The sequence below is a fragment of the Nyctereutes procyonoides genome, unplaced genomic scaffold (genome assembly GCF_905146905.1).
Source record: "Nyctereutes procyonoides isolate TBG_1078 unplaced genomic scaffold, NYPRO_anot_genome, whole genome shotgun sequence".
NCBI lineage: Eukaryota > Metazoa > Chordata > Mammalia > Carnivora > Canidae > Nyctereutes > Nyctereutes procyonoides.
In genome coordinates this window covers 70,634,613-70,654,978 of record NW_026575126.1, presented here as the reverse complement: position 1 = coordinate 70,654,978, position 20,366 = coordinate 70,634,613, and the positions used below count along the sequence as shown (strand labels likewise).

The 20,366-nt window shown below is 53.5% G+C and overlaps 1 protein-coding gene across 7 annotated transcripts in view; it reads left to right on the top strand.

Annotated features, from left to right (window-relative positions):
- Window positions 1-20,366, top strand: part of DTX2 (deltex E3 ubiquitin ligase 2) — a 38,149-nt gene that overhangs the window by 15,412 nt on the left and 2,371 nt on the right. For 6 of the 7 annotated variants that reach the window (XM_055339743.1, XM_055339744.1, XM_055339747.1 and 3 more), the window contains 6 exons: window positions 883-1,519; window positions 7,851-7,957; window positions 13,430-13,570; window positions 16,416-16,489; window positions 17,911-18,069; window positions 19,120-19,281. In XM_055339743.1, coding sequence (XP_055195718.1) covers window positions 883-1,519; window positions 7,851-7,957; window positions 13,430-13,570; window positions 16,416-16,489; window positions 17,911-18,069; window positions 19,120-19,281 — 1,280 coding nt within the window. The remainder of the gene's footprint in view (window positions 1-882; window positions 1,520-7,850; window positions 7,958-13,429; window positions 13,571-16,415; window positions 16,490-17,910; window positions 18,070-19,119; window positions 19,282-20,366) is intronic. The other variant, XM_055339748.1, reaches the window with a different exon arrangement.

Genomic DNA, 20,366 nt, shown 5'->3' with positions numbered 1-20,366 from the left:
TTCTGATCTTGTCCATGGCTGCAGAGCTTCCTGGTGGGACAGAGATACTTCCCTGAGCAAAAAAGAGGCATCATTAGAAGTATTTTGAAAAATCCTTGGGACGCCTGGGTGGCTCAGTGGTTGAGCATCTGCCTTCAGCTCAGATCCCGCAGTTCCGGGATCGAGTTTCACATCAGGCTCCCTGCATGGAGCCTGCTTCTCCCTCTGCCTCTATCTCTGCCTGCCTCTCTCTGTGTCTCACATGAATAAATAAAATCTTAAAAAAAGAAAAGAAAAAAAGCTTGGAGTCTGAGCCACAGCTGTTCTTTGACCTAAGTTCCTAGCATCCCCCACTCCTGCCAAGGAGCACAGATCCCCATCTGCCATGTAGATTCCTTTAGGCCAAGTTTCCTTCCTTCCTTCCTTCCTTCCTTCCTTCCTTCCTTCCTTCCTTCCTTCCTTCCCTCCTCCCTCCCTCCCTCCCTCCCTCCCTCCCTCCCTCCCCTCCCTCCCTCCCTTCCGTTTGAGAGAGCGCATATGAGTGAGCATGAGCTGGGGCAGAGGGAGAGGGAAGAAGCAGGCTCTCCACTGAGCAGGGAGCCCAACTCCAGACTGATTCCAGGACTCTGAGATCATGACCTGAGCCAAAGGCAGATGCTCAACTGACTGAGCCACCACACGCTCCCCCAGTTTCTTTACCTAGAGAGAGTTTTCTGCCCTTTCTACCCAAAATTTGGAAAGAATAACTGGTGCCAGCCTTTTGTTCAAATAACAGCATGACTCTTGTCTATTCATACTGTGACCATGCTGGCTTATTTTGTTTGTAGAAAAAGAATTTTTACTCTTTTTGTTTTGGGGGGCTAGGAGATTCACCATTCACGTGTCCTCCTCCTCTTCGAACAGGCACCATGCGGGCTGTGCGCAGGCACCTGTTCCCCCAGCAGTCGGCCCCTGGCCGGGGCATTGTCTGGGAGTGGCTGAGTGACGACGGTTCCTGGACGGCTTATGAAGCCAGTGTCTGTGACTTCCTGGAGCAACAGATGGCCAGGGGCAACCAGCTTGTGGACTTGGCTCCCCTGGGGTACAACTATACCGTCAACTATGCCACTCACACGCAGACCAACAAAACTTCAAGCTTCTGCCGCAGTGTGCGGCGCCAAGCAGGACCCCCGTACCCAGTGACCACCATCATTGCTCCACCAGGCCACACGGGAGTTGCCTGCTCTTGCCATCAGTGCCTCAGTGGTGGTGGAACTGGCCCGGTGTCAGGCCGCTACCGCCACTCCATGACCAACCTCCCTGCATACCCTGTCCCTCAGCCCCCCCACAGGACCGCCATTGTCTTTGGGGCCCACCAGGCCTTTGCTCCGTACAGCAAGCCTTCCCTCTCTGGGGCTAGGTCTGCACCCAGGCTGAACACCGCCAACCCCTGGGGTGGGGCGCCCCCCTCCCTGGGGAGCCAGCCCCTCTACCGCTCCAGCCTCTCCCACCTGGGACCGCAGCACCAGCCCCCAGGATTGTCCACTGCCAGTGGAGCCAGGTATCTCTTGTTATTGAGGGTCATTTTGTCCACCTGTGCGCCATGTCAGCAGGCTTGGCTTTCTGCTTTGAGTTAGCTGGGAAGATGGCCCAAATACCTGCAGGCCTGGGCCCTGCCTCCGTGGACGTCCATGCTGTGTCGTCTCCTTTGCATGTGCCACCTGGCGCCTGCATGCTGGCCTTCCTCAGTCTGGGTTCATGGAGCCTAGGTAATCTCTGGTACCTGAGTGCTGATAGTTGCCTTTACTCCTGAGAGGCTCTCTGTAAAGCATATAAAGGCCTTTTAGCTATACCTGTGTGCCACATAGCTCTGCCATGTACCTGAGGACATCTCATTGACAACTCCTCTGTGCCAGGCACCGAAGACACAGGTGTAGAAGGTTCAGTCCCCTCCCACTCATCCAGGGGAAGGCTGTGAGCCCAGCTTTGGTGCTTAACAGTTGAGAGAGCAAGATGCTGAGTATGTGGCAGGTGGCAACAGGTAGCAGGATGGCTTCCACGGTGGCACAATCGGCCCAATGTCTTGTAGAGCTCTCTGCACCTGGGGGATGATGGGGAAATGAGCCTGGACTCCACCTGGACCAGAGGGCACCGAAAAGTTGGGAGAGCCCTGGAGTGGCCAGTCGGGGGTGGGTGCTCCAGGTGGTTCCTGGAGACCTGTCACTGAAGAGTGGCTCCTCGGGGAGCATTATTGAAGGTGCTGGACTTGGGGGACAGCCAGAGAGTTCTGAATGGCAGCCCGGATGGGGGCTGGTTCCCAAGAGAGTGACTTGTGGGCCCCTAGCGGACCCGTGGCGCCCCCACCCCCCATGGGGGCAGCATCCCGTTGGGCTAGGCTGACATCAGCCTCTAGCATTTTTTTAAAGCTGGGTTTCAGAGGCCCTTGCTGGCAAGTGTAAGACAGTGACGACTGCCCTTTACCAAGTGCACATAGCTAGGTTGTGGATGAGTTCAATAATCCTCTTCATGGCCATCTGGTAGATGGTGTCCTCAGCTGCCAGGTGAGCACATGGAGGTTGGCAGGACAGCCAGCAAGTGGCATGGCTGGGATTAAACCCAGGCCCCAGAGCAGGCTGTGAGGGACCCATGGAGAGATCTTGAAGCTCTCTTACAGGCGGAGTAAGGGGGAAGACCGAGACTTCCTGAAGGATAGCGTGGAGGTATCCGTAGATGGGAGGGGCATCTTCTCCTTTAGGGACTGGGGGCATGTGAACTGAGGTCTTTCTGGGAATGGGAGCTTTCACTTGGCTATCTCCCTGGATTTTCACTTAGGCATTAGCAAGCAGGGCTCTGTGTTATGTCAGTCCCACCCAGTGTTCTGTGAGGCCCTCTCTGATATGTGGGTCAGAATCCTTCAGAGAAAAGTATGCTCTCTGCCAGCCCAGAGTGGTTATCAGCAGGGCTAGAGCTGCTTCTACTAGGTTGGTTTTGCTGAGCCTCCTGGGGCTTCTTAAGTTCTTACAAATTATTTTGGGGCACATTTCTAGATAGTTCTATAGCTGGGATTGAGCCAGGTGACTTAATTAATAGGCTTTGTTGCTTTCTTCTGGCACCAGGCTCCCATTGGTCTCCCCTGATATTTCTCTGGCGTCCCCCCTCCCCAGCCTGAGGGCCCGAGAGACTGCCAAAGTGGGCCCCCCTGGCACAGGCCAGGCAAGTTTCAGAAGGGACGGTGGCTGGGCCACATGGCCTCACCTGTGCTGCCAGCCATGCGTGTTCCTGCTTGCCCTCCTTGCCTTGGTTGTAAGCCAAGAAGGGAACCAGGCCAACCGGCTAGGTTAGTTGAAACCGCCTCAAAGGGGCCTGCCTCCTGAAGTGGGTGTTCATCTCTAGCTCCTCCAGCTTTTCAGGACCTGGGAGAGGCACAGTTCATTCACATGGCCGTATTCCTCCCTGTTTTGAAAAACAGGGTTTCTGTTCAGTTAACCTGTTTCTTATGGAACGGAGGGGGCTTAATGAATACCTGGCCTCTCAACCCAGCTGAACCAGGAGAGTCGAAAACACTTGACAACTCTGTCTCCCTAGGGGCTGTGGTCTGATTCTCTAAGCTGAACAAATGTTGATTGCATTAGGTGGACATTCCCCAGAGGGCAGCGGGGCTGGGGGCACCATGGGCTGGGGAAGCCTGAGAACCAGCCTTATTTACTGGTAGCCACTGGAAAGAATAGGTGGAGGAGCAAAATCAAAATTTGTGGAACACGTGTGGTTTTTATTTTGGAAACCATATGGTTTCAGATCGCCTCTTGCTCAATCCGGATAAAACCTTGGCTAACAGATTTCCCTGTCCTCTGGGAGGCTTTCTGAGCAGGCAGTGCCGCCTTCAGCTGCCGGGTTTAAGAAAATTTCCTGGGCAGCCTGGGTGGATCAGGGGTTTAGCACCACCTTCAGCCCAAGGCGTGATCCTGGGGACCCGGGATCAGCTTCCGCATCGGGCTCCCTGCATGGAGCCAGCTTCTCCCTCTGCCTGTGTCTCTGCCTCTCTCTCTCTCTCTCTCTCTCTGTGTCTCTCATGAATGAATAAATAAAATCTTAAAAAAAAAAATTTCCTGGTCGCTGAACTTTATCCTTTCAGCACCAAGACTTGTGTTTTAATGATGTTGGATAGAAAACCTTCTGAAATGTGTCACGTACACCCTTGTCTTCTTTAGTAGAGGGTGTGGTGGCTTAACATCTTGATGACTTGAGGTGGTGATCATGACCCGCTGTCTGTTGTAGCTTTGGCGTGGCTAAGTCTTGGGGTGGCTTGCCCTTGCACTAAGTGGCCCTAGGATGTGGCTTTCCCAGTTTGTTTCCATCTGCTGTGTTCTCGCTGCCGCTCTTCCCCCAGGCTCTGCAAACACTCCCTCCTGCAGTCCACCTGGCTTGCATGCTTGGAGTCCCGGGTCCAAGGGGGGTACCTTCCCTCTGACTGGCTATAGGCCCTTGGGTCAGCTCTGTTCTCTTTCTATGTCTATTCTCTCCCCTCCTGAGATTAAGGAGTTGGGCCGGGAAGCCAGAATTTTCCCTTTGCTCCAATTTTGTGGTTTTTGGGATTTCCGGGGGGGGCCTTGCAGGAATGTACATGACAGCCCTTCAGCTTTCCTGTGTCCCCTTGACTCCTTTGAGAACAGGGAAACAGTGAACATTTGTATTGGGCTGGAGATTGAGCCTCACAACCATCCTGGGGGCCTTTTGGAATTGTTGTCATCTTACAGATAGAGAAATTGATCAGAAAGGGGACTCAACCTGGCCAAGGGCATGCAGGTTTAAGGTGGAGTGGCGCTGGAAGTGGGGTCTCCAGACCCCACATCTAACGCTCCTTGTACTGCACCTGCTGTCAGGGCTTGCTGGTCAGTGCTGGCTTACTGGCCTGTGGGGAGCAGGTGGGAGGCTTTGTGTTTCCTCATTCTGGCCTCCCAGCTCTGCTGCTTTCCTGGGACTGCCACATCCTGCCTTCATAGAAGACTGGAAGTCCTCCTGTCTCCTGTTTTGAGCTCCATTTGGAAGCTCCTGGAGAGAGTCCCAGACAGGAAAGCCAGGTTGGGTCTAGTAGGTAGAACCAGGAAGAGGGGAGGTCAGGAGGGTTGCTGGAGGCAGTGACTGGGAGGAATTGTCAGAGAAGGGTGCTCTGTTGGGCAAAGCCCATGCTGGGGACCATTTGCCCGTCTGGGCCCTTTGAGGATTGTGGAGGGGGAATTGGTGACCTCCGAGGTCCAGTCCACCCCAAGAGTCCCCATGTTTGGAATTGCTGGGTTCTTGTCCTGCTCCTATCACTGCAGGGATACCTACAGAGTAGGTACTGGGATGAATGATAGGGGAAGTGGCAACACTGTGAGACCCATAGAACTTAGTCACAGTTCCTGGCCCCAGTTCTGGAATGAGTGCCCAGTGGTAGCCTTAATGCCTGCTTTCTGCTCTAGTTCTTGGGGGCGGAACCTGAGGCCTTCTCCCTCACATACATGCCTATTCCCAGCAAAGGAAGATCCCACTTCTTGGACCCTCTCTGAGCCAGTGATGAGTAGCCCACTAACTTGGGGGAACTGTAGAGCCAAGCTTCAGCTTCCTGACTTCCTGGCTGAGGGCTCAAGTTCAGTGTCCTCTGTAGAACTGGCTTGGGAGATGAAGAATTCCTGAAGGGGCTCTGTCCTTCACTTCTAGAACCTGAGAATTGCAAAGACCATCAGAGATTATCTACTTTCCTTTAAAAAATGAAAATGGGATCCCTGGGTGGCGCAGCGGTTTGGCGCCTGCCTTTGGCCCAGGGCGCGATCCTGGAGACCCGGGATCGAATCCCACGTCGGGCTCCCGGTGCATGGAGCCTGCTTCTCCCTCTGCCTATGTCTCTGCCTCTCTCTCTCTCTCTCTCTCTCTCTCTCTGACTATCATAAATTAAAAAAATTTTTTTTAAAAATGAAAATGGAGAAACAGGCTCAGGAAAGGGTGTGCTGGTTGTTCCACATTAAACGATTTAGAGGGGCCAAAACCTTAGCCCAGGTGTCCTGTATGCCCAGCTCTTCCATTACATTATCAAAGCTCTCCAGAACCAGGTCCATTGTTCTCTCGAGCTTGAGAGTAGCTGAGGACAGCAAGAAGTCTGATCTTCATAGAGTGGCCACACAGGTGATTCTCTTGGGGGAGAACAATCCAGAAATGAAAACAAAATATCTATTCAGACAAATAATAGAACACCTGCCGTGCTCCCAACCCCATGCAGGGGCCCTAGAAGCTTCAGCACCAGCTGAATGTGAGATTCTGATTTGGATCAGAACTGGCCAGCTCCAAGTAGTTTTACACCAGCAGGATCTGGGACCCTGGCGCTGGTGATAGGGGAAGTATCTGAGGCTGCTTCCAGAAACATTTGCCGTGAACCAGGCACATTGTTGGTTTGCTGACAGCTGTAAGGGTAGCACGGTAGATTGGAGCTGGCCATCATTTCCGGAGCATCTTCTGGGCTCCAGGCTAGGCCCAGTGGAACAGATGAATGCAACCTGGCCCTGACCTTGGGGAGCTCCAGTGTAGGAACTATTTGGAAGGGTTTCATAACCCTTCTGGTGTTGCCATCTTTAGCATGGGCAGAGATGAGATGGACTGGAAGATACAGGAATCCCAGTGGCAGGTGAGTGGGGGCGGCAGGGCAGCACAGGGGGTCAGCAGGCATCTTGGGGCCATCTACACCAATTGTTTGCCAGTGTGGGGCTCCCCTCAAACCATAGTGGCAGAGGCTTTATTATTACTTGAAAAATATAATGGCTTAAAACTAAGGGAGTGATGCAAGCAAGCATAGTTACTGTGGCAAGCAAGACCCTTATTTTTTTTAATCTCTTTATTTTGAACTAATTTTAGATACATAGAAAAGTTAGAAAAATAGTATGGAGAGTTTCCATAACTCCCTTCCTTGCCTTATCTTGTAAAGTCAAACAATTGCTATCATGAGTATGTTACTGTTAACCAAGGACTTTTCTCGATTTTCACTTTGTGCAGTGCTGCTCCTGTTCGGTCCCAGGATCCTGTAGGATTCCACCTCCTATCCAGTTGTCCTTTATCCTCCCCATCCTCCCTTCAGTAGAAGTTCCTCGGCGTCTTTATCTTCCATAACCTTGACGCTTTTAAAGAGTTAACTTTGTTGAATGTCCCTTATTTGGGGCTTGTCAGTTGCTTGAGGTTTTATGCAGTTTTGGCAGAAACCACAAAAGTGGTGTTATGTCCTTCTCAGAGCACCCTTTCTTGGGGTTCCTGATATTGATTGGTCATATTAGTGGTAATAGTGGTCTTGAGTACTCGTGAGAGTGGTTTCTGCCGGATTTCCCCTCCCCAGGTACCATAAAACCCTAATTCTGACAAAGCTAGTGAGCTCAAAATTCTTTTAGGATTGTCTTCAGAGTTTGAATTGTCCAGGAAAACTTTTTTTGACAGTTAAAGCTTCCTTCTTGATAGCTTGTAAAAAGCTGAGCCTCACACCTCAGCAATGTTCTTTCCCACCCTGGCCCTGTACCTGCTTGCTGATGATGCCCCCTTTCCTGTTTACCTGGCTTGGGGTTTGACTCTCCCTGTTAGAGTTTTGCCATGGTGGTGGGCCAGGCTTTGGGCTTCCCGTCCTCAGTATTCAGCTTCTCTAGGTTAGTCTGGGTCTGAGAGTGGTAAAATTCAGATTTCTTTCCTCTTCTTTCCAGTTATCAGTATCTTTAATTAAAAACAAACAAACTGAGAAGTCCTCACTCACACTGAAGTGGCCACACAAAGTGAAGCTATCAAGGCCCCAGCAGTGCCAGGGTATTCGTATCTTGGTCTCGCTCTGGCTCTTGTTTCTGCTAAGTTGGCTCCTACATTCAGCTTTGTTCTCTCTTCTCCCCAAGTGCCTCCCTCCCCAGCGGTCCTGTGAGCAGTCCTGGGAGCATCCCTGCCGCAGTGCCCGTGCAGATGCAGATGCCGAAGCCCAGCCGGGTCCAGCAAGCCCTTGCAGGTAGGCACTCTCCTGGGTCCTGGGTTCCAGAACAGGTTGTGTCTTGCAGGGAGCAGGATGTGGAAGCAGTGGGAGAATGGGAGGAGATTGTGGGACAGGGGTCATTACCCTCTCCATTCTTATGGAAAGCCACAGGGGCTCTTGGGGTGAGGGGGCGGACTGGGGAGGCAGTGCCTCTTTGCAGTGATTGTGTACCCTCAGTGAGTGAGCCTGGGCACCCCTCGGTCTGGTCTCTCGGGGGACTAGCCAGCCTAATGGCAGTGGGTACCCTGGTGTAGACTTTTCCCCATCTTTGAGATTTCAACGTCACTTTAATATGGTTTGAGTCATTTGTCTCTCCTGAAGTGCTTTACACATTTTCCTGAAGGGGCCCTCTGGGGAACTCAGTTATTTTGGCTGGAGATATGCTTTGAATAAGTGGCTGTGAGTCCAACTCGATCTTATGTTAACCATACACCTTTGAACTGTTTTTAAAATTCCTTTTAAAAAAATTCCTTTTATAGGGTAGGGAGTTACTGAAAGTTACTTTTTATTTTTTTATTTTTTTTAATGAACTAGGTTTTATTTGTTTATTTATTCATGATAGAGAGAGAGAGGGGCAGGAGACACAGGCAGAGGGAGAAGCAGGCCCGATGTGGGACCCGATCCTAGGACTCCAGGATCATGCCTTGGGCCAAAGGCAGGTGCTAAACCGCTAAGCCACCCAGGGATCCCCTGAAAGTTACTTTTTAATGATTGGGAAAGGCAAAGTGTAATAGAAAGATAGACGGGGGAGTATAGTGAAGTTGAAGCAGGAGAATAAGATAACCTAACTCTATGTGTTAAGTGAGTCACTGTAGTAGCACCAGAGGCTGGAGGGGACAGGCCTAGAGGAGGGAGATCCATGCAGGGTCTGACTCCATGGCTCAGGGGACCCACTGACCCCACTACTCGGGCCTTAGTAGTGGTGGAGGCAAGAGCTTCTGTCTTGGTGACTGGATGAGTCAAGAGAGAAGGAATAGAACAAGGCCCATTGTGCGCCTGCCAGCATTACTGAGGAATTAAGTAGGGGCTTCACATGTATCTTCCTTCATTTCTTCTGTAACAGCCCTGTGAAGGTAGGAACTTTTATTCCTATTTTATTTATTTATTTTTAATCTTTTAAAAAAGATTTTATTTATTAATTCATGATAGAAACAGAGAGAGAGGCAGAGACACAGGCAGAGGGAGAAGCAGGCTCCCTGTGGTGAGCCTGATGCAGGACTTGATCTCAGGATCCCAGGATCACAACCTGAGGTGAAGGCTCAACCACTGAGCCACCCAGGTGTCCCTTATTTTATTTTTAAAAGATGTTATTTATTTGAAAGAGAGAGAGAGAGAGCATGAGCAGAGTGAGGGGCAGAAGGAGGAGCAGACTCCCTGCTGATCAGGGGCTCGATCCTGGGACTCTGGGATCATGACCTGAGCCAAAGGCAGATGCCCAGCTGACTGGGCCACCCATTTTACACTTAGGGAAATTGAGCCTCGGAGAATTCCAGAAACTTCTCAAGATGAGCCAGTCAGCCCTTGGCAGAGCTGGAACTCAGCTGCAGGCATTCTGGGCCCTGGAAGCTGGTTTCACAGCAGTTACACTGTACCACTCCTGAGTCTGTTGGGAGTACAAGAAGGGGTGAGGGCACTGCCTGTGGTTCTAGCCCAGGGGAGTTCTCCCGGAGGCAGTGGGCATTTGGATGTGCTGCTCAGGAGAGTAGTCTAGGGTGAAATGGGATGGCCTCTGCCCCCATGGGTGGAATGTATGGGCTTACAGAAACTGCGGGTGGGGGCAGCCCTCGTGGCGCAGCAGTTTAGCGCCTCCTGCAGCCTAGGGTGTGATCCTGGAGACCCTGGAACGAGTCCCATGTCAGGCTCTCTGCATGGTGCCTGCTTCTCCCTCTGTGTATCTGCCTCTCTCTCTCTCTCTCTCTGTGTGTGTCTCTATGAATAAATAAATTTTTAAAAATCTTAAAAAAAAAAAAAAGAAAGAAACTGCGGGTGGAATGCTGGGAAGAGCCTTTGAAGGAGATGTAGGTACCAGCCAGAGAGGTTATAGAAGACAGGAGAGTGGGGCCTTCTGGAACCTACTTCAGCTGCTCAGCCATCAGCCCTCTGCTGGGGCAGAGAGAACAGTAAGCAGAGATGTGATTGCAAAGTTTCCCCAGCTTAGGTCTTCTTGTGGCAACATATGAGTCAGACCGGTGTGCGTGTGTGTCTGAATATGTGTGTTGTGTGTATGTGTATGCTCGTGTATGAGGCGGTGGTCTCACTGGAGAAAGGTTGTGGGTGACCAGGTGTGGCCAGCACATGGCTGAGCTCCATTCAGCTCTGTAGTCACTAAGGCTTGAATACAGATGCTATAAAAACCTTTCTAAACCAGCTCAGAAGTAGTCTGAGGATTGAGTAACACTTGCTCCCTTTCTTTTGCTCTTGAGATTGAGGACCCTCTTAGTCTCTATCCCAGAGTGTCCTCAGTGTCTGCTGTCACCTGGCTCTCAGGTCAGTCCTGGAGATAGGCAGGTCTCTTAATCTCCATTTTACTCATTGGGGAAGCAGACCTCAAAGATTGTGGAACTTGGTCCTGGCCAGCAAGAAGTAGAGACTGGTGTCCATAGCCAGATGCCATCTCCTCTGGACACAGACTCTGCCTTGTACCTGTCAATGGGATTCTAGTCTGAGGTGCCAGGGAAGCAGAGATCCTGAGCTAGCCCCCAGGAAGTAGAGTCAGGAGAATGTCATCTTTCCCTGGGCCACATTTATGGATTCGGGAGTACTCAGGCCACAATGAGGTAGATGTAGGGTTTTGGGGTAGGATTGCAAACAATTGGTCATGCTGTGAAAGGACCCTGTACCCCACTACCCTCACAGAGGCAGCCCACAGAGAAGCTACCTCCAGGTCAGACCAGCAGTGCCCTCAGGTGACAGCTCCACTGGCTGTGGCATGGCCCAGCCCTCCTTGGAGTGTGTGTGTTTTATGCTGCTGTAGCCCACCCAAGGCTGGGAAGCCGGGGACAAGTGGAGCTGGGACCTGGCTTGCTAAGACCAGTCAGAGGACAGGCTTGGACCTGAGCCCCAGTCACGAGACAAAGGTGTCAGAAGGGGGGAGGTGTTTACACATCTGACCTCGACAGGGGCTGATCTCTCTGGATCTCTAGTGGTTAAGTGGGAATCCTCTCAGATAAGTGGAGAAGCTATGGCCATCTAAACAGTTATAGTTATTTGGGGATGACAGCAGTTTGTGATGGTGTGTGGGGGTGAGGGGGCTGTCCCTGAGCCCTGCTGTTGGGAGGGTGTGATGGTCCATCTTGGCATCCCCCCAATCCGTCCTGTCCAGTGGATGTTGCTTTTGTGAAGTGTAGGTGTGGGTTATTTTCACACTTTCTCACAAGAAGGCAGACCCAGGGGATCCCTGGGTGGCTCAGCGGTTTGGCGCCTGCCTTTGGCCCAGGGCACGATCCTGGAGTCCCAGGATCGAGTCCCACGTCAGGCTTCCGGCATGGAGCCTGCTTCTCCCTCCTGTGTCTCTGCCCCACCCCTCGTAAATAAATAAATAAATCTTTAAAAAAAAAAAAAAAAGGCAGACCCACAGAGCAGGAGCTGCTGCTCTGCAGCCTTCTAAGTTGAGACTTCTGTGTCTATGACTCAAATTCAGGGAGGGTCCTGCATTGACAAGGGCAGAAGCAGTGTTCATGCTGGCCTCACAAAGGCCACCTGGCAGCATTCAGGTACAGCTGGTTCCCCAGCAGATAGATACTGTGTACCTCTGTGACTGGGCCCTGCCCTACGTGCTCAGTGCAGGGAGGACAGCTGTCACAAAACAGAGACACAAGTCCTTTCACGTAGTAAGAACACTAAAGGTAAAGGGGACAGAGACAGAGGAGGAGTGGCCCTTCTAGATAGAGGAATCAAGGAAGAGCTTCCTCCTAGGTGACGCCTGGGGAAACGTCTGGTTGAAGTGCTGCGTCAGTGAGTGTTGGGGGATGAGGTCACAGTCAGTGCAAAGGCCCAGGGTTCTACTAAAGCATTGTTCCTATCCCCTCCATCATTGTGGCTCCCCACCCCCTGTGCCTGCTTGTCATTCGATCTGCCTAACATTTATTTAAAACCCACATCTGAGCTCAGGAGTAGCCAACCTTGAGACACTGGTGGCAATGCATTGCCCAATGAGTGAGGGCCCAGGGTACGGCCTTGGTCTTCTGATGTGTGCTTTGGTGTCTCTTGCAAGTGGCCGCCGCAGTGCACCCTGCCCTCCTCTGCTGTGCTGCCCAGGCTGCTGGCTGGCCTCTGCTTCTGTCCCTGACTGGGTCTGTTGGCCACATGGAGTCTTTGTTCTCAGAAGAGGCCAAGGTGGCTGGCCTGGACAGGTCCCAGGGGCAGATTTCCTCCTCCCACCTGCACTGCCTCTGGAATGGGCAGCGCCATCTGCCCGGCCCATCCAAGATCTCTGCTTCCTACCCCCAGCTGCCCTCTGTACCCTGCTCCTGAGCCTGATTCAGAGCACTCAGCAAGCCCCGCTCAGGGAGGTGACGGAGGAGAGCCTAGAGCTCCCTTCAGCTGTGGAGGAGGTGCTTTTGAGCTGGACAGAGGGCAGGGAGGATTGGGTAGGTGGTGCTATGGACGGCAAGGCCAGCTGTGGGTCAGGAATAGGGGCTCCACCAGGAGGACAGGCTGTGTGCCAGGAAGTTTTAGGTCCTCAGGGAGTGCCAAGGGAGCGGGGTGGAGTCAGAGTCCAGCAAGACCGCGTGTGGAACGCCAGTTGAGTGAGGCCTTCTCTCTAGGGGTATGTCCGTGGTGCTACCATCTAGGACAGAGAAATCTGTTAGAGCCTATGCTGCATCAGAGGAGCAGCCACAGGGGCCATGGGGATGCCTCAGTGGGGGAGCAGGCCCAGAGCCAGCATTCCTGCTTGCTCACCCTAGCGATGGCACTAGGAACACCTAGATGGGCCAGATGGGGTGTAGAAAGCAAATAGCACCCCACTGGAGTGACGAGGTGACCAGGAGCCCAGAGGGCACAGCCAGGGGGAGTGCAGGGAGGGAACTGTGAGCTTGAGATCTTGTCTCCATAGCTTGCCTGTGTCCTTCCATATCCTTGTGCCTGGCACAAGGAGATCCCGCTCAGAACACCTTAGGAGGCTTCCTGGGATGGCATCCTTCCCTCTGCCCTCCTGAAGCAAATGGCCTCGCCCTGCCTCCTTCCCTGCCTGCCGTGAGCTCAGGCTGGTTGGTGGCTCGTACTGATACCTGCGGGACTCTGATGAGCTGGGCATTTCACTGCTTCCTGGCCTGGAGCTTAGCTGCCTCGAACCTCGAGCAGCCGATTCCTCGGGAAGATCGATGGGTCCTGCTGGTCATTCACAGTGCCACCTGGACTCGGCCGGGGTTTGTGGACGTCCCATGCCGAATGACTCCTTCTAACGTTTCTCCCCTCTCTGCATGTCTGATCTCGCACCCCGTGTAGGCATGACGAGTATTCTGATGTCAGCCATTGGACTCCCTGTGTGTCTTAGCCGCGCACCCCAGCCTGCCAGCCCTCCCGCCTCCTGTCTGGCCTCTAAAAGTCACAGCTCAGTTAAGAGATTGAGGAAAATGTCCATGAAAGGTAGTCCTGCTCACAAATATTCTCTGGCCTCTGCTAAGCCTCCGAGTCTTGCTGCCTCTGACTCTCCTGCATCGATCGCTCTTCTCTGACCCCACAGCCCTTCTCTGCTTCCTTTACCCCAAGGAGAGGGGCTCAGTGGCCCTTCTGCCTGCCCTCCGTGCAGAGGGGGTCCCCAGAATCACTTACCGCCGAAAACCCAGAGTTCAGCTCCTGTGTTCAGCTCCTGTGTTCCTGGCACAGTACGAGTGTGAGGGGCCTATTCTTGAGGACTCTGTGACTATAAACATAGGCATGAGGCGAGGCCAGCTTGGAATGGGGGGTACTTTGTCCCTCCCAGCCTGTCCAGCATGTGTCTCAGGAAAGGCCCCCAGCCCTCTCTGGCCACCATGCAGGACTACATCATAGGGGTCCCCCAGTGACCACTCTCCTCCCATCACATGGCCAAGAAGGAGGGGTTTCAGAACGATGGAAGCTTTTGTGAGTTTTAACCAGACCTACATAAAGGGTCCTGTGGGTAGTAAGTTCTAAACCTGCCATTTTGAAAGCCAATAGCGGCTCTGCCTCCATCTTTGGGCTGGAGATACATGGACTGCTGGAAGCCCAGTGATCTTCAGTGTGATGTGGTGAGCAGGGAGCATGGCTCTGGCTCAGCTATCCTGGGTGCCAGTCTTGGCTCCTGTTTCATGATCTCATGCTTGTGCCTCCATTCACAAGCCAGCACCTCCTATTTAGTAGATCAGGCATGGGAGGAATAGAAAATCCAATATGAGGCGCCCAGCATGTGGTCATGGGGGCTACCCTGATCATGGCGATTGCCTGTCAAACCCCAGCCCTGCAGGTAGCAGGGAGGCCCAGGGAGTGGTGGGGCTTTACACCCCATTCCCTGCCTCACCCCGATCCTGGCAGTCAGGCACACCTTAGAGCTCTTGACCCACTTCCTTCTTCCTTTGCCTTGGAGGTGGAAACAGATTTGGGGGCAGGACAGGTCCAGAGCTTCCTGAGATATTCTGACTTGCCTGGGAAAAACACAGGCTCTTGGCAGACACTCTGGCCTTCCTCTTGGGCTCAGATACCCCTTTCTTGGAGTTGGTGGTCACCTGGCTGGCCCCCTTAGAGAAATGTGGCTCCTGGAAAGCTACCTTCAGTTCTAAAAGACCACCTAGGCAAGGATGAGGAGCTAGGAAATGGGATGCTGAGCCAGGCCTCACCAAAGTTGGGCCTGAGACTAGTCCTGGCAGATGGGGTCCCGGGGTCCTTCTGCAGACTGGCCTGTAGCCAAGCTTTTCTAAAACACCCCTCCTCTGTCTCTGAGTAGAGTCCCAGCTACCAGGACGGCTACCAGCGCCAATGGTCATTGTGCTTTGGCCTGGCTTTCTCACCAGTGACTGTCAGGGGCCTAGAAATCTGTGTGTATGGGTCTGTATTTGAGGGAGGGTTTGCATGTATGGGAATGTGGGGTGCATGTGTGACGGGGGTGTCAGGTGTGTGTGGGGGGTGGGGGATACGTTTGTATGGGAATGAATGGGGTACTCATGTGAAGGGAGTGTGGGGACATTTATGTATGTGGATGAGGAGGGGTGCGTGAGTGAGGGGGTGGGGGATACGTTTGTGGAAGGGGGGATGGTATTCTTTTGCCCATAGCTGCCTCTCAGATAATTGCACTTCATGCCCTCACCGCAGTCATAGTTTGGGTCAGGATGAGGTCTCCATTAAGTGAAGAACTGAGATTCCGGTGATGTGCTTTGGTCCCAGGGTGGCCAGAATCACCCCTGACGTTGCCTGCTCCCAGCCGCACCCAGGCCTTCTTTAGTTTTGAGGGCACTTGGCTGTGGAGCCCTCGGGCTTGTATGTCTTTGTAGCCAGTGGCTATGAGCTTGGGTTCAAACCAGGGTCCTTCTGGGGTCAGAGGCTAGAAGCAGGACCTGCCCTGTGACCCAAAGCAGGAAGAGGAGCCCTGCCAGGGCTTTTCCCGGCTGCACTGGTCTCCCCAGGCCCCCCTTTCTGCTCCCGCACGGCTTTGCTGCATTCTCTGTCATTCTGCCACTGCCTCTGGCTGGAGAAGACCCGGGCCTGGCCAATTCTCTCACCAACTGGGGGAGTTTCTCGTTTTTGGGGGTATGGGGGGGCCGATGTGGTGTCAGGCTCAGCGTTGATGGAGGTGCAGGGCCGCCCCTCCTGGTTTCGAGCATGTGTGCACACCGAGGAGGGGGTGGCCAGAACACACTTCCTGCTGCGTCTTGGCTCCTTCCTGGGCTTGGTGTGTCACTGAAACCTCACAGCCCAGGGCCAGAAGAGAGAAACCTGTGATTTGTGGTGACCGTGTCTGTGTGGCATTGTCTACAGGTGGCGTGCGCACAGATGTCTGCCGCTGCACGTTCAGCCCCTGGAACTACTTTTGCCTCCGCTTTCTCACGAGAGTAGTGGCAGTTGAGTGAAACAGCGCTGCCAAAACCTGCTCCAGAGTAGTTTGTTTTAGCAGCTGCTGTTTGACTTTTCTGTGCATCCTCTGAAGAGCCTCCTGACCGAAGTGTGTGGGGATGTGGAGGAGGCCCAGTCTGTGACTCCTGAGGGCTATGAGCAGCAGCTGTCTCTGGTCCTTATCCAGCTGCCTCCAGGGCTTCTGGGATCGGGCCTCCAGCGGGTGGACCGGATAGGGCTCTGTTAGGCAGAGCTCTGAGTGTCTGCGCTAGTGCCATGTTTCTCCTCTCGCACACTCAGTCCTCCCGTCTTGGCCCCTCTAAACGTCCCTCCTGGCAGCTTGGGCCTCTCCCTTGTCCTCCTCTCTGGATTCAGCATCTCCAGTTCATACCCCTTGGGACACCGCTGATGTTCCTTTCTCTTCTAGGAGGGACTCCAAAGCCAGAGCCAGAACAGGTGATAAAAAAGTATACGGAAGAGCTGAAAATGGCCTCAGATGAGGTATGTGTCACAGGAGCCACGCTGCCTCTGGTTTTGTTTGGAGGCAAGGGGTGGCTCCTGAGGTGAAAGATACTGGCCTTTCTCTGCTGAGTGGGTACTTCCCAAGGTTCCGGCCTTGTTTCGGGTACTTGGGTTTAATCACCCAGCCTCCCACGGGAGGCAGGCCTTACCAAGAGGAGGTGATCTGGCTTCAGGGGCCTGCATTCTGCTTTTAGCTTTGCTGCTGATGAGCTGTAGTTCTGAGCAAGGCTCCTACACGGGCCTCTGTAGCCCTCTTCCTGTGCCATTCTGGGGCCTTGGAGGGTCCTAGAGACAAGGGATGGGAGAGCCTCCCCATTCCCCGAGGACCGAGCTGGGGAAAATTAGTGACTTTGTCCCCAAAGCAGCCCTGCCCCTCTGGCTATTGGGAGAGCTGGTTAGCCTTCCTGTAATTACAGGGCCTGCAGACCCTCATAGCAGCTTCAATAGGACCCGATCCTCTGTGCTGAGCCATGTTTTGGGGTCTACAGTGCCACTGGTCTCTGATTTGAATGGAGAGCTCCAAGGACTCTGAGGGTGGTGGGTGGGAGTCATGGGTTAAAGGGTAGTTACGCCAGTACAGAACCACATACTCTGCCTGTGCAGGACTCTCCTGCAGCTCTGGGTGATAAAGGTTCAGTAACCTGGAGGCCATCCTTGTGTCTCCCACCATCCCTCCAGCCCTGTCTATGCTCCCACCTGACAGCGCCCACATCAGTGTCCTTGTCTTTGCCCTTGTGGCCCTGCCATACCTGGGCTGCTCCATGCCAGCCTCCTATCCTCCAAGCTGCCACTCAGCTTACACACAGTTGTGATTGTGCTGGTACCCCCAACCTTAAAACTCCTCTACAAGGCCCCTGACATGTGAGACAAAGCCCAGCTCTTGAGTGTGGCCATCAGAACCTTCGGGGACCTGGTCCTGTCCCGTCTGGCTCTTTTATACCCTACTTACCCCTCAGCCCCAGTGGCTGCCACTGCTGTTCCCAGACTCTGCTGGTTCCTGCTTCACGACATTCTCTGCCCTTTCCTTGGACTGGATATTCCCATCCTTGCTCACCTTGTCCTTTTTTCCTTGTGATACCCCACTTCAAGGGCCTCGCCTCTCAGTAGCCTGCCTATTTTTTCCCCTTTCCCTGCCTCTGTGTGGCCTGTGCTGCTGTTACTGCCAAGGCCCCCATGTGTCCTGTGCTTGTGGTTGTCTGTTGTCCCCTTGACTGGTGAGCCCTTTGAGGGCACAGATCCTGGTGACTCACCTGTCTTCCCAGCCTCTGAGATAGCTGACTACCAGACTGCCCAGAATCCTGGTGTTTCAGCAGAGGAAGGCCTTTTCCTATTAAGAATACCTCCACACCTGTGGCTCAGCAAGCTGTTGGTGAGCATGCCCTGTGCTGGTCTCCTTCCAGGACTGCATCATCTGTATGGAGAAACTGTCCGTGGTGTCCGGGTACAGCGACGTGACCCACAGCAAGACCATTGGGCCAGTCGCAGTGGGCCGCCTTGCCAAGTGCAGCCATGCCTTCCACCTGCTGTGTCTGCTGGCTATGTACTGCAATGGGAACAAGGTGCCACACCTCTGTCCCTGGGATGGGCGGGGGGCCAGGGTGACCTGCCCATGGGCCTGCCCTGGTCCTGCTGCATCTGAGCCCGTGACTGACTGCCGCTGCCCTGCAGAGGGCCCAGGACACCCTAGGAGGCAGCCTTGAGATGTCGGCAGGCCCTGGCCTGCAGCAGAAAAGAGGTTGGCCACTGGGGGGCTGAGGGTGGCAAGTGACACCTGGGTGCCATCCTGCAGAGGAGTTTAACCAGAGTGGATGGAAGTTTGGAGGACAGAGAGAAAGACCTGAGTCGTGTGGCAGACCATTGGGCCTGGCTTCCTCTCCCTGAAGTATCCCTGTGCTCTCTGAACCAGCCAGGGTGCCAGCACCAGCAGTGATAGGTCACAGGGTTTTTTGTTTGATTTGAAACCTGTCAGACCATAGATTCTTCTGTGCATAAACCTGATTTGCCTACTTGATGCCAGTCTCCTAGTAGAACATCTTTCCAGGGAAGCCATGAGGATTGGGTTTCTTTTCTTTCTTTCTTAAGATTTTATTTTACTTTTTTAAAGATTTTATCCATTTATTTATGAGAAGCAGAGAGAGAGAGAGAGAGGCAGAGACACAGGCAGAGGGAGAAGCAGGCTCCACGCAGGGAGCCCGACTTGGGACTCAATCCCAGGTCTCCACAAGATCACACCCAGGGCTCAAGGCAGCGCTAAACCGCTGAGCCACCCAGGCTGCCCAAGATTTTATTTATTCGTGAGAGAGACACAGAGAGAGAGAGAGGGGAGCAGGGAGCAGAGACACAGGCAGAGGGAGAAGCAGGCTCCATGCAGGGAGCCCGACTTGGGACTCGGTCCCAGAACTCCAGGATCATATCCTGGGCCAAAGGCAGCCATTCAACTGCTGAGCCACCCTGGCATCCCGAGGATCCGGTTTCTATGCAAGGAGGGAGTGGGGTGATAAGCCAGGGACCTGCTGTGGAGCAGTGAGCCCACCTGTGCCCCAGGTGGCTGCGCCTAGGCACTCTCTCAGGGCCACGGGCTCAGTCTGTGGTACTCTGCTTCGTCTCAGGACGGAAGTTTGCAGTGTCCTTCCTGCAAAACCATCTATGGAGAGAAAACTGGGACCCAACCCCGAGGCAAGATGGAGGTATTCAAGTTCCAAGTATCCCTCCCTGGCCATGAGGACTGCGGGACAATACTCATAGTTTACAACATTCCTCACGGCATCCAGGTAAGGGGCCCTGGTACAAGAGGAGCCTCCTTGGACCATTCTGGAATTGGTCCCTCTCACTCTGGGGCACTCTTCTTCCTGCTTCACCCCTCTCCCAGCAGTCTGATTCCTGGGTCACTCAGGATGCCCTGGCTTCCCAATTTCAGGCTCTCAGGAACCAAAGGGCTCTAGCATCTGGGGGTAGAATAAGCTTATAGTGCTGTGGAAACAAAGAGATGGCCTTCAGCCCTTTCCTGATGCAGGGAGGGCATCCTGGAGGTGGAGACATCTTAGCTGGGCATGTATTGGGCAGAAGAATGTACAAATAAGAAGAATGCTTGTGTGCTTGTGTTGAGGGGCTGAATAATGGGGGAACCCCATAGGGCAGGGAGATGCCAACAGTAAGGACTGCTCTTGAGAGGCCAGCTCAGTGGCCAGATCCAGGCCTGCCTTGGGTGTGCACGGTCAGCTCTGGTGGCGAGAATAAGACTGGAACCTGAGCAGAAGGCCCTAGGGTCCCAGTAGAGACCCAGATAGGAGCCCTGGGGCTTTGGGCCTCTTGCATGGGTGGTGGCCAGGTGTGGGGGCGAGGGGTAGATAAACAGGGCAATGGAGACCAGGACCCTTATGGGCCCGTCTGATAGGTGGGGTGTCCCTGTTCAACAACATTCTTTTTCCTGGTTTCCCTCCACGTCTTTTCAGTGGGTCATAGTGGATTTTAAAAACATTCCAGACAAGGGACGCCTGGGTGGCTCAGTGGTTGGGCGTCTGCCTTCAGCTCAGGGCGTGATCCTGGAGTCCCAGGATCGAGTCCCACATCAGGCTCCCTGAGCGGAGCCTGCTTCTCCCTCTGCCTGTGTCTCTGCCTCTCTCTGTCTCTCTTTCTGTCTCTCATGAGCAAATAAATAAATCTTTAAAAAGAAAAAAAAAACATGGGACGCCTGGGTGGCTCAGCGGTTGAGTGTCTGCCTTTGGCCCAGGTCCTGGAGTCCCGGGATCGAGTCCCACATCAGGGTCCCTGTGTGGAGCCTGCTTCTCCCTCTGCCTGTGTCTCTGCCTCTCTGTCTCTCATGAATGAATATAACCTTTAAAAAAAAAAAAAAGAA